We start from the raw sequence: 13,167 nt of genomic DNA on the forward strand, positions 1-13,167 counted from the left end.
TTTTCTAAGCGTGTAAAATGGATTACTATATTGTGTGGCGGAATACTATGGCAAGTGCTTGTAAGCACTTCGTCTTGGTGCAGTAATATCTTCACTCGTGAAAAATCCTCTCACCGGACCCCGCTCCCTCTAGTGAAGATATTACTGCGCAAAGACGAAGTGCTTACAAGCAAGCGAATTTTTTAAATTGCTATTGCAAATTTAAGCTAATACAGTTTGGTCAATAAATGCTGTGGTTTGCTTTGGATGAGAGAATGGTTTTGGGAAGAACTGCAGGCCGCAGTGGTCCTTCATGATGACCATGCTGATTTGCAATGCAAGACGAATCAAGACAAACTCCCACATTCTTGAGGCAGAAGCTGTTTTGTGGTGTCCTGGCCTGAGGGTTGAACATCAAAGATAATGGCTTCTGCAGTCAGCTGCCTGATTTAACACCCATTTCTCATTTCCCCTCTTCAGGGATGAGAATACGGACGGATTTGCTCCTAATGGATCCACACATGTACACACAGCAACCAGCTCAGCTATCAAGGGACAAACAACGCAGTCATTTTTCCAGGGGCTTAAGGTCTTCCTATTAATAAGTCATAACCCTTCAAGCTAGCATTTAGTTTGACTTTAAAGAGAACAGACTGCAGAGGAGGACAACCGCTGGCTTATAGCTGCATGATAACAAAATCCCTCCCAAATATGCACACTTAAATGTATGTCTGAATATGATCTCTGGTACTTTCTGTTGATCAAATATCCTTTATTTAATAGGTCGTTATGTGCTTAATTCATCCTGCAAGTTTCATAACTTAAAATGTCCTCATCATCAATAAAAAAAAGTTATAACCCTCAGAAAACGGCTCGTTTGGATCCGAGGTGCAAGGTGACAACTACGCCTATTTCTGCATCATCACATTGTTGTCACGGCCACAGGTGTTTAGTCGACACAGCGAGTGGGTTTGAAGAAGTAGATTGCGATGCCAGGCAGACTGTTGTGGCATTCCTGACTCTGGGAAAACAACATGTTTGTATACACTGCATAAGGATCCCGATGTCAGAGAAAAATGGATTCAGTTTATTTTTAGCTAATTTATTTCCTCGTGCGTTCAGTATATTTCACCGTTGTTTTGAGAACAAATCGCAGTATGATGCTGGCTTTGCCAAAATAATTTTGCCAACATTTATGGACCCAAAAACGATGCCGCAAACTGTAAGTAATGTATTTCATGTAAATACTATTTTTAAAAAAGTACTGCATAGGCAATGATAAAAGTGGATGGTTACACTGATCTCTTAAAGGGAAAGCACCCCAAAACTGAATGTTTCAGTCAGAGGATGAGAAACAGGGTGGGGAAAGGTCAAAAATCACTCAATTTTTGAATGTTTTTTGTCCATTAAAAACCTTAGTAATATTCTAATTAATTGCGCGGCGTTCAACAATGTTAACAAAGAACAATGTTAACAACAGGAGGATGGAGGACACTGTGATCAGAGCTGTGTTTTTGTTGTGTCTCGCGGGTTTCACAATAAGGACATGGAATGTCGACGTATACGTAAAGCTATTGAAAGAACGGAAAAAATTTATCTCCAACGACAACTGGCAGTCTTCAGCGTTTGTACATTTATCGCTGTTCAGCGTATACTTGTGAAATAAGTTGACACAATGTTTAAAGTATGTTACACAGCATTTTAAATCAAGGCAGGTGAGGGAGTTTTCGAACGCGACTGGCCAATCAATGTCTACTCACATCACGGGTAGTACCAGCTGGGACTTTGGGCTGGTACGTGGTGTGTTTCCACCACAGGAACCAGGATCTAAAAGTTTCGGTTACAAAAAATGCCCCTCAGAAAGTCCCTTCTGGCGAGGTAATACTTTTTCAAAGTTACGGAACTTTCGGGGGCGGGACCTTGGCGCTAAACATGCTGATTGGTTGCGTTCACGCAGCATTGTGATTTCAGCCACCATTTATACGGATCATTTTCACAATATTACTGTTATTGTTTCATGAAATGTAATTTTAAAAGTATTTCAGGCCAGTAGTTTAAAACTCAAATCTGTTGTTTATTTATAAAGTCAGCGCCTATTTAGAAATACACTCCTGAGTCGAATGCACAAAAACCGAACTACCGAGGATGAAAGTCCAAAATAAGTGTACTTTGTATTGAGAAAGGTGCACAGACATACATCACCAGACTACTTGCCTAATCTTCCCAGTACTTTAGACCACGGTGGAAACGCATAAAGCAACAGGTCTGGGGGGGAAGAAAAAAAAAAGTTCCTGGTACAAATGTTCTGAGTAATTTCGGTGGAAACGTGGCATTAGTTCTAGTACTAAGAAAAGGTTCCCATGGTGCGAAAGGCACTTATTACAGGAATTACTGCAAAACAAAAACTTTATCGGATTAGAACAATAATCCCAAAACAACTAAAACTCCTAATCATAATCTTCAGAGCTCGAGAAAGAAATAATTGCGCACAGAAGAAAAACTACTAGCCACATTTGCAAATGCATTACAGTAAACACAATCTGCTTTTGTTTTTACAAACTGAGAAACTATTACCTGTGGTTATCATCAATATGCCACAGAAATGCATAAACAAAATCCCTTTTATAGTCATTCCTGAATATACATGATAAAGTGCCATCTTAAAAATAATTATACATTACAATAGCAATAATATCACTCTCTATTGTCAAACACAGCAGGGAAATACAATACTTGTAATTAACAACTTTTTCCACCCTGCGTTTCTAAACCTAAGCTCGAACTCGACTCGACTCGAACACAATTATGCTCGGCTGCGACTATAAAAACATGCTAAAACTACACTCCAAGTTAACGAGCACTTTAAAACACTGACATGCATACGCAGAGAGCATGGCGCTGCCGACGCTAACAACTTGCGAGCAAGAGTTCAGAGCTGTCAGCTGCCATGGTGTGAAGGTGTAATGAAAACAAAGAGCGGAGGAAAATCATTAGCACCTATGAGAGTCTGCTTTGTACACACAAATTACTGCAGTAATTAGAGACAAAATACCACAAAAGCTTTGGAGAGCCTGGAGAGCATTTCAATCTAATACCAGTGAGGAGGGTTGATTCGCTTCATACAAATGCGTCTTCTGTGTGAAGAGACAATAGTCTAAAGCCAGTGCGTGAGAGTACATTTCTTTCTATACACACTTCAAACACGTCGCTGTAATTGGGTGTTTCTTCAACTGTGGGCAATTTTGGGTCTCAAGGGTTGAATTTTATGAAAATTAACAAGTTTATTTTGCTATATGAAGGTCATATTAATACTGTCTTCAGATTTTATTTTATTTTTTTTTGCTTTTATTAGCCTTTGATTTATTTAGTTTTTGCTACTTTTCCCAGACCCTGACTTTCAATCTTCAAATGTTAAAACCTTCAGGTCTTTGAGACCTCCCACCTGAAACCGCTTCGAACCCCCAGAAATGAGACAGAACAAGATGCTGTGATTATCAGAGACTCCATTGTCAGGCACATCTGTGATACCTCAGCTAAAGTTAGGATGTACACTTCCTGCTTCCTGGTGTCCGTTTTCTTCATTTCACAGTGCAGGTATCTGCGATCTTGATAGTAGTGATGCACGATATTGGATTTTTGCCTATATCTGGTGTGCCGATATTTTTTCAACTCATTTTGATTATTATTATTTTTTTTTTTAACTTGTAGTATATTGGAACTGAAAGGTAATTCTTAATTGACCAATTTGGAACAATGTATAAAGGAAGCGGGTAAAGGTAAAAACAACAAAAAACAACAAAAGGTATTTTATTACTTGAATTGTTACCAATGCTTTTCAGTATTTTAAGCATATTTGTGTATATTAAATAATTGTTAATGGATTTTTTTTGTTTCCCCACTAAGCTCACTGAAATGCATTGTGGGATTGGCTTCACGTTAGAATCTTTCAAGAAATTAGGCATATTAGGAGGCAGCTTAATTGCGATTAGTATCATTTGGAACAGGCTTTACGTTGATAGCCTGTCAATGATGCTTTAAAATGTTGCCTATGGATGCAGGTCACTAAAATTTGGAATCAAATTCTAGAACTCTGAAATCAGCCTTAGAGTTTCAGTCTTCAAAATGGAAGTGATATTTGCTAAACTTTTCCATTAAAAACACCAATTCCCCTCTTCTCCTACTGTTGGACACTGTTAGTATACAAAACAAATTAACCAGTTTAGTGAAAAATGTGTAGTGAGTTTAATTTCGAAGTCCGCAGGGTCAAAAGTGTTGCAGAAACACCCATTTACAGAGTCTTTTATCATCATGGAGGAAAAAAATGACAAACCGGGCCACACAGGAATCTTTTGCTGTCTTCCGGGTGAGAGCACTGTGGAAATATGGGGATGAGGACTGCAAACACCTAGCTTTATACCGCAACGTGTGTCCCCATCTCTGCTGCGTAAACGGCACAGGTGTTTTATGGCCTTAAATCAATTAGAGATGCACGCGGCAGGCAAGACAAAGTGAATGTGGGGCGGGGGGGTCGCTTTGCTTTCCCATGACAATTTGAGCACCGCCAGGCCCTTTGGATAAGGAGGTAACGTCCTGCCTGTGGTGTAGAGTGAGAATATTCATCATGGATTTTATTCCTGGACAGTCCTGAGCGAGAAAAGGCAAGGAGAGGAAACGGGACAAGGCACCTACACGCAGGGGAATCTCGCCGCGACACATCAGTCTCTTTACTAGTGGTGCTCTACTCACACACAATCTGCTCCCAGACACACACACACACACACACACACACACACACACACACACACACAGAGTGAATGTATCAGGCCCGCACACTGGCATATAGGGAATCAATTTACCTGAATCCCGTCCAGGAGCTTGCTCATGCACCAGAAGCTGTCAGCCTCGATGTTCCGCAACACCTCTTCCTGCAAGCTGGAAACATTGAAATTTTCCACCTCTTCCTCTGCAAAGAGCAAAAAGACAATAGAAAATAACAATAAGACCGAGAAAGAGAATCCAAATGAAAGGCAAAGAGGGAGAAAAATGGCAGAAGAGACAAGGGTATAGACAGCTTCCTCCTACATATGGAAATCTTCAAAGAAAGAGACGGTGAGAATTTGGGGATATATACACACAATGCATCCTTACATTCAAACAAACTGTTTTAAAAGAGCTTGAAACACATGCACAGCAGTTTCTGGGAGATGTCACACAGAAATGTCGTTCAGGATAACTGAACAATCCCAAGGGGCTGATTTGAAGTGCCATAAACAATCTTAAGAACACAACGCTCGACGAGATGCAGAAAAAAAAAAAAAAAAAAACTAAGTGCGCTTGCCAGACAAATGCATTTGCATTTACTGGCCATATGCATTTACGCTTTTACTTGAACATTTTTTTTTTTTTAAACAGTCGATAAATTTGAAAAAAGTAAATAAAACATAAATAAATACATAGAAAGTGAAAAGATTTTCATTTTACCATATATGTTATGTGTGTGTAGGTGTTCGTCATTTTAACTAGGGTTTATTTATTTAATCAATTATTAATTCTTTTATTTTTAATATGTCTACCCAGCTATTAATTGTTATTCCAGTTTTATTTATTTAGTACTTCAAGAATAAACGAAAATGAGAAAATGATGTCTTTGCAACTTGCTGGTTTTTCACAGTCAACATAAATATTTTTAATGGTTTCAAGTTTAAATTTTTTATCCGTTTGCATAAACGATAAGCCTGGTACGTTTAAATTAAACAAACCTCCAATCTGAATTTGATAACCGGTTTGACTGCATGTTTGCACAGATTAATATGACAATGTATAAAAACTGGCAACTATTTACCAAATCAAACACACAAATCTTTTCCCCACTGAGCATCAGAATCATTTTCTAGAGCAAAGGCCAATGCAAGTGTAGAGTCAAACCACAGCTCTGACGGGCAAGTCACAGGTCGAGAAGAGGAAGGGTATCACAGAACTACACACACACGGTGCTGCTCCGTCTCCTTGGCAACATGGGTCTAACCTTAAAGAGTACAGCGAGCTCTGGCCGACAGGACCAGTGGGCTGCTGGGAATATTTGCAGTGCTGGCTTCCAGGCTGCCCCTGCATTAGTGCAGTCTAAAATGCCACTGGTCGTCGACGCTCGTCCTAGACAATCATCACTGTCTGCTGTCTGACAGGTCACAGTGGAGAGGAAGCCAAGATAAAGTATGATTCCCCAGGTAGGGCAAGAAACTTAAGAGTCAGAAGAGTTTCGGTCTGAATGACCACCAAATGGTGGACAAACTCATTGTGCTTTCACATAACAGCCTTCTGCTCAGGAGCAAAAGTACTCACGAGGCTTTTAAAGTGTGTGTGTGTGTGTGTGTGTGTAGGGGGACTGTAATAAGGCAGTGTTAATCTCTCCAGTTGTGAAAGTCCCTTAACAGCATTTTCACAAAACAAGGACACGCAAAGAGGAGCAGATCTGAAGACAAGCCAACAGCACCTCCTGTGGTCAACAGTGGAGGTGCAAATAAATGACTTGATTATGCTATTAGCAGCAGCCCCCTCTGGACACTTGAGTGACATTTAAAAATGCCTGAATGTCATTGCAGTAAATAACATTAACCCTGTAAAGCCAGACAGAAAATTCTTTTCAAAACCGAAGTGTTTATTGAACCTTTAGACAACAACAAATACTAGGCTTTCAAGGCTCAAATATAATTATTTAGGAAGAATATGGAGCTCATTGAGGATGCAAATATTAAAAATAAAATTAATATTTTTAAGTCGTCCTTAAGTTCACACACACTATATTAATACAGTAGATACCATGAGACAGACATATCCTTGGTTTATATCTAGTTTATCATTTTCCAGGGGATGAATCAAAGAAGTCTGACAGTGTTAAATAAACAAAATATAATGTTTTAATGCGGTGAGAATAAGAAGGTCCAAATACATGCATGAGTGCATACATAAATTCACAAAAACAGAAGGTGTGCGACTCCGTGACCACAGTTCCATCCTGTGAAGTCGCCATCGCACCATCTGTCTGAAGGCATTGCAAAGGAAAAGAGCAGATGTCTGTAAACATACGGACCAGAGTCAACAAACCACCAACTGTACTGCCTGCTACAAAAATGTATTTCCCAACGGTCTCCTCTGACATATTGGCACTATAAGAACTACACAAGCCACAGACAGGTTAAAATGCTGCTTTAATCAGTTGAACATGTGTAATCCACTTATATTAAATCACTTATATTTTATTTATTTGTTCTCAACAAACATCTATGAATTCAGTAAAATATAATACACTTTGATTTTAATTATATTTTTAAAACATACTGTATGCCTGAAATGGCAAAGTTACTTGTATGCTAATTTGGTTAACATTTCTTACAATTGTGAAGGTTAAAAACAGTAGTATTGCATACTATTTTCATAAAAACCATGATACTTTTTTTCTTCAGGATTCTTGGATGAATAGAGGTGCAAAATAAAACAATGTGTATGTATGCATACATGCATTTTAGCTATTCATTTATTTTTCTTTGCAATTATGTAAAGGTCTGTCACTTTAATGCACCCTTGCCGAATAAAATTAGTCATTTCTATTCTAATCTTACTGTAAAAAATATAATCAATCAGTTTATTAACAGCAGCATTTACTTAGTTTTACTACAGTTTTGTTAAATGATCTTAGGTATCAAACAAGACTTTGTTAACTGTGCTTTAGTTTCAGACAAAACTCTGGTTTCGGATTATATATAAACTCTGGTAAAGAGACTGGATTCAATATTCCTGTCACAGAGATTGTATCTAACCTTTTAGGCATAGTCTGAAGGATATTGGCACGATCTAACAATAGAAATCAATGAGAACTGCTGTTAACTGTTACCTGTGGCAAAAATGATGGAGACTAAAACACTTTTTTGGAATAAACTCCAAAAGATTAGTCCAAAAGTTTAATGGCAAACATGTAGAAGATTTGCCAATAGATTATTCCTTCATTGAGTGATAATCTGTTTCTTTACAAAAGCAGTTCATTCAGTGAATATTCTAAACTCCTCACGATTGTACATCTGTTACACTTTGTTGTGCTAACCGTGAAGGCAGAACTTAAAGGGGTTCTGCTTTTAGTAATCCTAAAGATTGACCTTGATTGTTTGGTTTATGTAGGTTTAATTAGAGCTGGAGCTAAAGTCAACTGGAAGGTGGCCCTATAGAATCAATACTGTACACTTCTGACTTAATAGAACAGAGTAGAATAGAAACGAGACAGATTTTACTGAAGACAAATTTCTCCCCAAACGACTTTGACTCCTGGGGCCAAAACTTCTTGTATTAATTCTTATAACCCAAGTGAAGTGGCTGGTTGAGCACAATTTTAATGTATTTGCGATGAAGACATGAAGTCAAGGCTGGACATATCGAAAAGCTGGTTTCCAGGAGCCTTCAGTTTACTTCAAAGCCTGAGAAAGCCACACCTGACAGCCACAGCTGTCCATATCTGTTAACATCTCAAAAAAGGTGTTTTAGTGTTGTAAAAGTGCAAATTATAAAAGTTAATTTCAGTAATTCAACTCAAATTGTGAAACTCATGTATTAAATAAAATCAAAGAACACAGACTGAAGTAGTTTATGGTTTTTGGTTCTTTTAATTGTGATGGTTTTGGCTCACATTTAACAAAAACCCACAAATTCAGGATCTCAACAAATTAGTATACTTCATAAGACCAATAAACAAACCTTTTTAGTGAATTGTTGGCCTTCTGGAAAGTATGTTTATTTACTGTACATGTATTCAATACTTGGTAGGGGCTCCTTTTGCTTTAATTACTGCCTTTAATTTGGCGTGGCATGGAGGTGATCAGTTTGTGGCACTGCTGAGGTGGTATGGAAGCCAAGGTTTCTTTCACAATGGCCTTCAGCTCATCTGCATTTTTTAGTCTCTTGTTTCTCATTTTCCTCGACAATACCCCATAGATTCTCTATGGGGTTACAGTCTAGTGAGTTTGCTGGCCAGTCAAGCACACAGACACCATGGTCATTTAACCAACTTTTGGTGCTTTTGACAGTGTGAGCAGGTGCTAAATCCTGCTGGAAAATGAAATCTGCATCTTCAAAAAGCTGTTCAGCAGAAGGAAGCATGAAGTGCTCCAAAATTTCTTGGTAAACGGGTGCAGTGACTTTGGATTAAAAAAAAAAACAAACAAAAAAACAAAAACAAATGGACCAACACCAGCAAATGACATTGCCAAATTATTACAGACTGAGGAAACTTAACACTGGACTTCAAGCAACTTGGGCTATGGAGCTTCTCCACCCTTCCTCCAGACTCTAGGAGCTTGGTTTCCAAATTAATTAAATTAAATTTATAAATTTAGCAGACACTTTTATCCAAAGCGACTTACAGTACATTCAGGCTATCAATTTTTACCTATCATGTGTTCCCGGGGAATCAAACCCCCAACCTTCTCTACCAATTGAGCTACAGGAACACCAAATCTCATCTGAAAAGAGGACTTTGTACCACTGGACAACCTCTGACATTGTCTGTGGTTCAGGAGTGGCTTAACAAGAGGAATATGACAACTGTAGCAAGTTGTGTGGTGGCTCTTGATGCCTTGACCCCAGCCTCAGTCCATTCCTTGTGAAGTTCACACAAATTCTTGAATCAATTTTGCTTGACAATCCTCATAAGGCTGCGGTGCTCTCGATTAGTTGTGCATCTTTTTCTTCCACACTTTTTTCTACCACTCAACTTTCTGTTAACATGCTTAGATACAGCACTCAGTGAACAACCAGTTTCTTTGGCAATGAATGTTTGTGGCTTACCCTCCTTGTGAAGGGTGTCAACGATTGTCTTCTGGACACCTGTCAGATCAGCTGTCTTCCCCATGATTGTGTAGCCTAGTGAACCAAACTGAGACCATTTTGAAGGCTCAGGAAACCTTTGCAGGTGTTTTGAGTTGATTAGCTGATTGGCATGTCGCCATATTCTAATTTGTTGAGATGTGAGAGTAAATTGGTGGGTTTTTGTTAAATGTGAGCCAAAATCATCACAATTAAAAGAACCAAAGACTTAAACTACTTCGGTCTGTGTGCACTGAATTGATTTAATACATGAGTTTCACAATTTGAGTTGAATTACTGAAATTAATTAACTTTTCCACGACATTCTAATTTATTGAGATGCACCTGTATGACCATAATTTGAAGTTTCTATGGTATGTACCCTTGTCTATTGTTCATATTAATCTTTCCACTGGAACAAGTTCCCCAACGCCTGATGGAAAACCTGATGACATGGTTATTGAGAACATGTTTACCAAATCCCTGTATATAAGTTGAAAAAAACATGGGGTATGGTTTCTAAATTTGTGAGTACTGAAGGTATAGTGAAGGACAGTTCACAAATCCATGACGCTCGGAGTTCAAACCTAGCCATCACTTCCTGTTGGCCCGTATCATCTTCAACAATACTGGGGCAAATGGGAGATTCCCCTTGGCAAGCTGAAGCATCCAACTGCAAGGAGCTGGAATCATTACTGACATTTGACTCGCCATATGCCTTCTTTTTGCAGGCCAATGCAAATGGTCAACATCAGATTAAAGGACACTGCGAGCTTTCACCAGCCCTTTTAACCATCGCCCAAGACAGCCCAGAGGACACTTTTCCACACACAGGAAGACTCTGTTTCCACAGACGTGTAATTTAAGGCAAAGTTAATTAACATGGAACTCAACTCAGCAAACATGCCATTTCAACAAGATAAAATAACGATCGTTGGGTTGGTAATTACTGAAGTTTCGCTGAAAGACGAGGTGCAGATCCATCTGTGATTTATGGATATCATCATCTAGTTGTAATGAATGAAATGTAATGTTATATAATGAAAAAGCCGACACAGAGGAAGAACAATCTGCAATGATGAACGACTTTCACTGGCAGTTCCTAGAGGCAGTTGGAGGAAGGGTCAGAACTAACTCTATTACATCACTTTCAAGAAAGAAATGTACAAACACCATCACAGCCTTTTCCAGTGCCAAATATCCCCTCAGTGGTTTACTATGGTTAGTAAATATTATTTAGTGCTCAAAGAAATCAAAATTAATACTGAATGAACTTCAAGAAGACATCGTGAGTGGTGCATACTTGTGAAAAAACTAACCGTCAAAATGCTAGGGTGTTGTGGGTGGTTACCAGGGATTTGCTAATTGGTTCCTAAGGTGTTTCTGGTGGTTTCTCAGTGGCAATGTCAAAATATCCCAAGTCTCTATCAAATTTGAACAAATTTGGACATATGGCTAAGAACTTCCTGACATGAAGGGGAATTGTTTAATGCACAGCTAGTAGAGGTGGAACGGTTCACGAAGAGAAAAAATAGCATTTACAGAGACATGCAGAACATGCAGGATTCATATTTAAATAGACTTTTTTGGCTTAATATTTACAGATATTAGTCCATATCGTGATTTGATGTAAGTGTAATGACCTATTTTTGATTAATTAATTCAAAATTCTCTCAACGTTTTCTTCATCGCGGAAATCATAGGGCCCTAGTTGTGGTATGCCAGCTCTATCTTGCAATGGACACACGTCACGACGTTCTCTTTACGTTTGCCCGCACCCTCAAATCAAAACACTGCTGACTCCTTGCAGAATGCAATCTTAGCCAGAGACAGTTTATCTCAGTAAACCTCTGTCTCAGTGCAGTGCTTGTCTCCATCCACTTTCTGGGTGACGTAAACAAGTTTTGTCACATTTAAAAAAATCATTGCGAAAGAACCTGACGTGCGATTTAAAATAAATTAAAAGAGGCGTCGAGGCAGAGGAATTTGCCTCGATAATTTTTTGTAATCGAGTTACCCGAGGAATCGTTCCAGCCCTACATCACATACACAGAACTGTAAAGGCAAAATAAAAGTCCGGTTTAGTTATTGCGGTTTATTACCAAAAAGTTACATTTGCTTAATTTTCAATAATTAAAAGATAAATTAAATTAATGTTTTGTGTTTAATGTTTAATGTGCATCTCAGACAATGCTTTATTTAAAACCCCAACCGAATGGGACTTAAATGCACTTAATTCATCTGTCAACTTTATTGTCATTGTTCACTGTACAAGTACAGATAGAGAAACAATGGGTAATAATTAAATGTTTATTTTTGATGTATGCATTGCATTCTATGCATTTAAAAAATAAAATAAAAAAAATTATAAAAAAAGAAAACTTAATTGTTCATTTTAAGAGACCCAGTAGTCTTATTTTCTCTTGCATAATTAATAATGCACTTTAATTGAGCAAAAACACATTTTATCCCATTACTCGATTAATCGATGGAATTTTTGGTAGAATACTCGATTACTAAAATATTCGATAGCTACAGCCCTAAAAGAGAGAGAGAGAGAGAGATGAAAGTTGGATTAGAGAATTACCTGCGTCTGCATCTACAAACAATGAAGATGGGAGTTTAGTTAATTAAACAACGATTTTACCTCCCAGTTGCCAAGGAATATAATGCAGCAATCTTGTATCTTAGCTATTTTATTAATATAAGTCACAATGCAGCAATGACAACAAGTTTCTGTGCTCCCGAATGTTTCTGTTATGCACAGCACAATCTCCGGTCTCGGATCTCTCTCTATCTCTCTCTGCAAGTGATGTGATGTGTGTGTGTGTGTGTGTGTGTTGTGGATTACAGTCCATGGATCCAGAAAAGACTACAAAAATACTACTAATAATAAATAAATAAAGTCTTCTGCACAACTGCAACAGTCATGTGGGACTCAAAGCTGCTCATCAGAAGCATAAATGGCTCCCTGAACATGTAACAATAGTAACTGTTGTGACTTCATGTCACAACATTTTTATTGCTGCTCAGTGTCTAAGAGTGGGAGTGAGTTATGCAGAATGGCTGAAGTCCAATAAACCTCAATGTTTCAAATAGCGTTATGCTAGAGTGTGGACTAGAGATGAAATGAACATCATAACTCTACTCACTGGCACTACAGCCTTAGCTTGGAATGAAAAAAAAACAAAAAAAACGGTGAACTTCCCTGAGCATGAAATATTATGCAAAATTAGCCCATTAAAGAATGAATCTGCTTTTATTAGAAGCACAAGGGGAATCATTACATGTTCTGTAATGGGAAACTCGTGAGCCATTAATAGAGTATGGCCAAACAATAAA

At 38.2% G+C, this 13,167-nt stretch overlaps 1 protein-coding gene across 2 annotated transcripts in view; it reads right to left on the minus strand.

The window, feature by feature from the left end:
* The window catches only part of LOC113048070 (TBC1 domain family member 22A-like), a 153,199-nt gene that overhangs the window by 90,844 nt on the left and 49,188 nt on the right, over window positions 1-13,167 (minus strand). For both annotated transcript variants that reach the window (XM_026209572.1, XM_026209573.1), the window contains exon 9: window positions 4,836-4,942. In XM_026209572.1, the coding sequence (XP_026065357.1) occupies window positions 4,836-4,942 (107 nt within the window). The remainder of the gene's footprint in view (window positions 1-4,835; window positions 4,943-13,167) is intronic.

Source organism: Carassius auratus, chromosome 29 (assembly GCF_003368295.1).
Source record: "Carassius auratus strain Wakin chromosome 29, ASM336829v1, whole genome shotgun sequence".
Classification (NCBI taxonomy): Eukaryota; Metazoa; Chordata; class Actinopteri; order Cypriniformes; family Cyprinidae; genus Carassius; species Carassius auratus.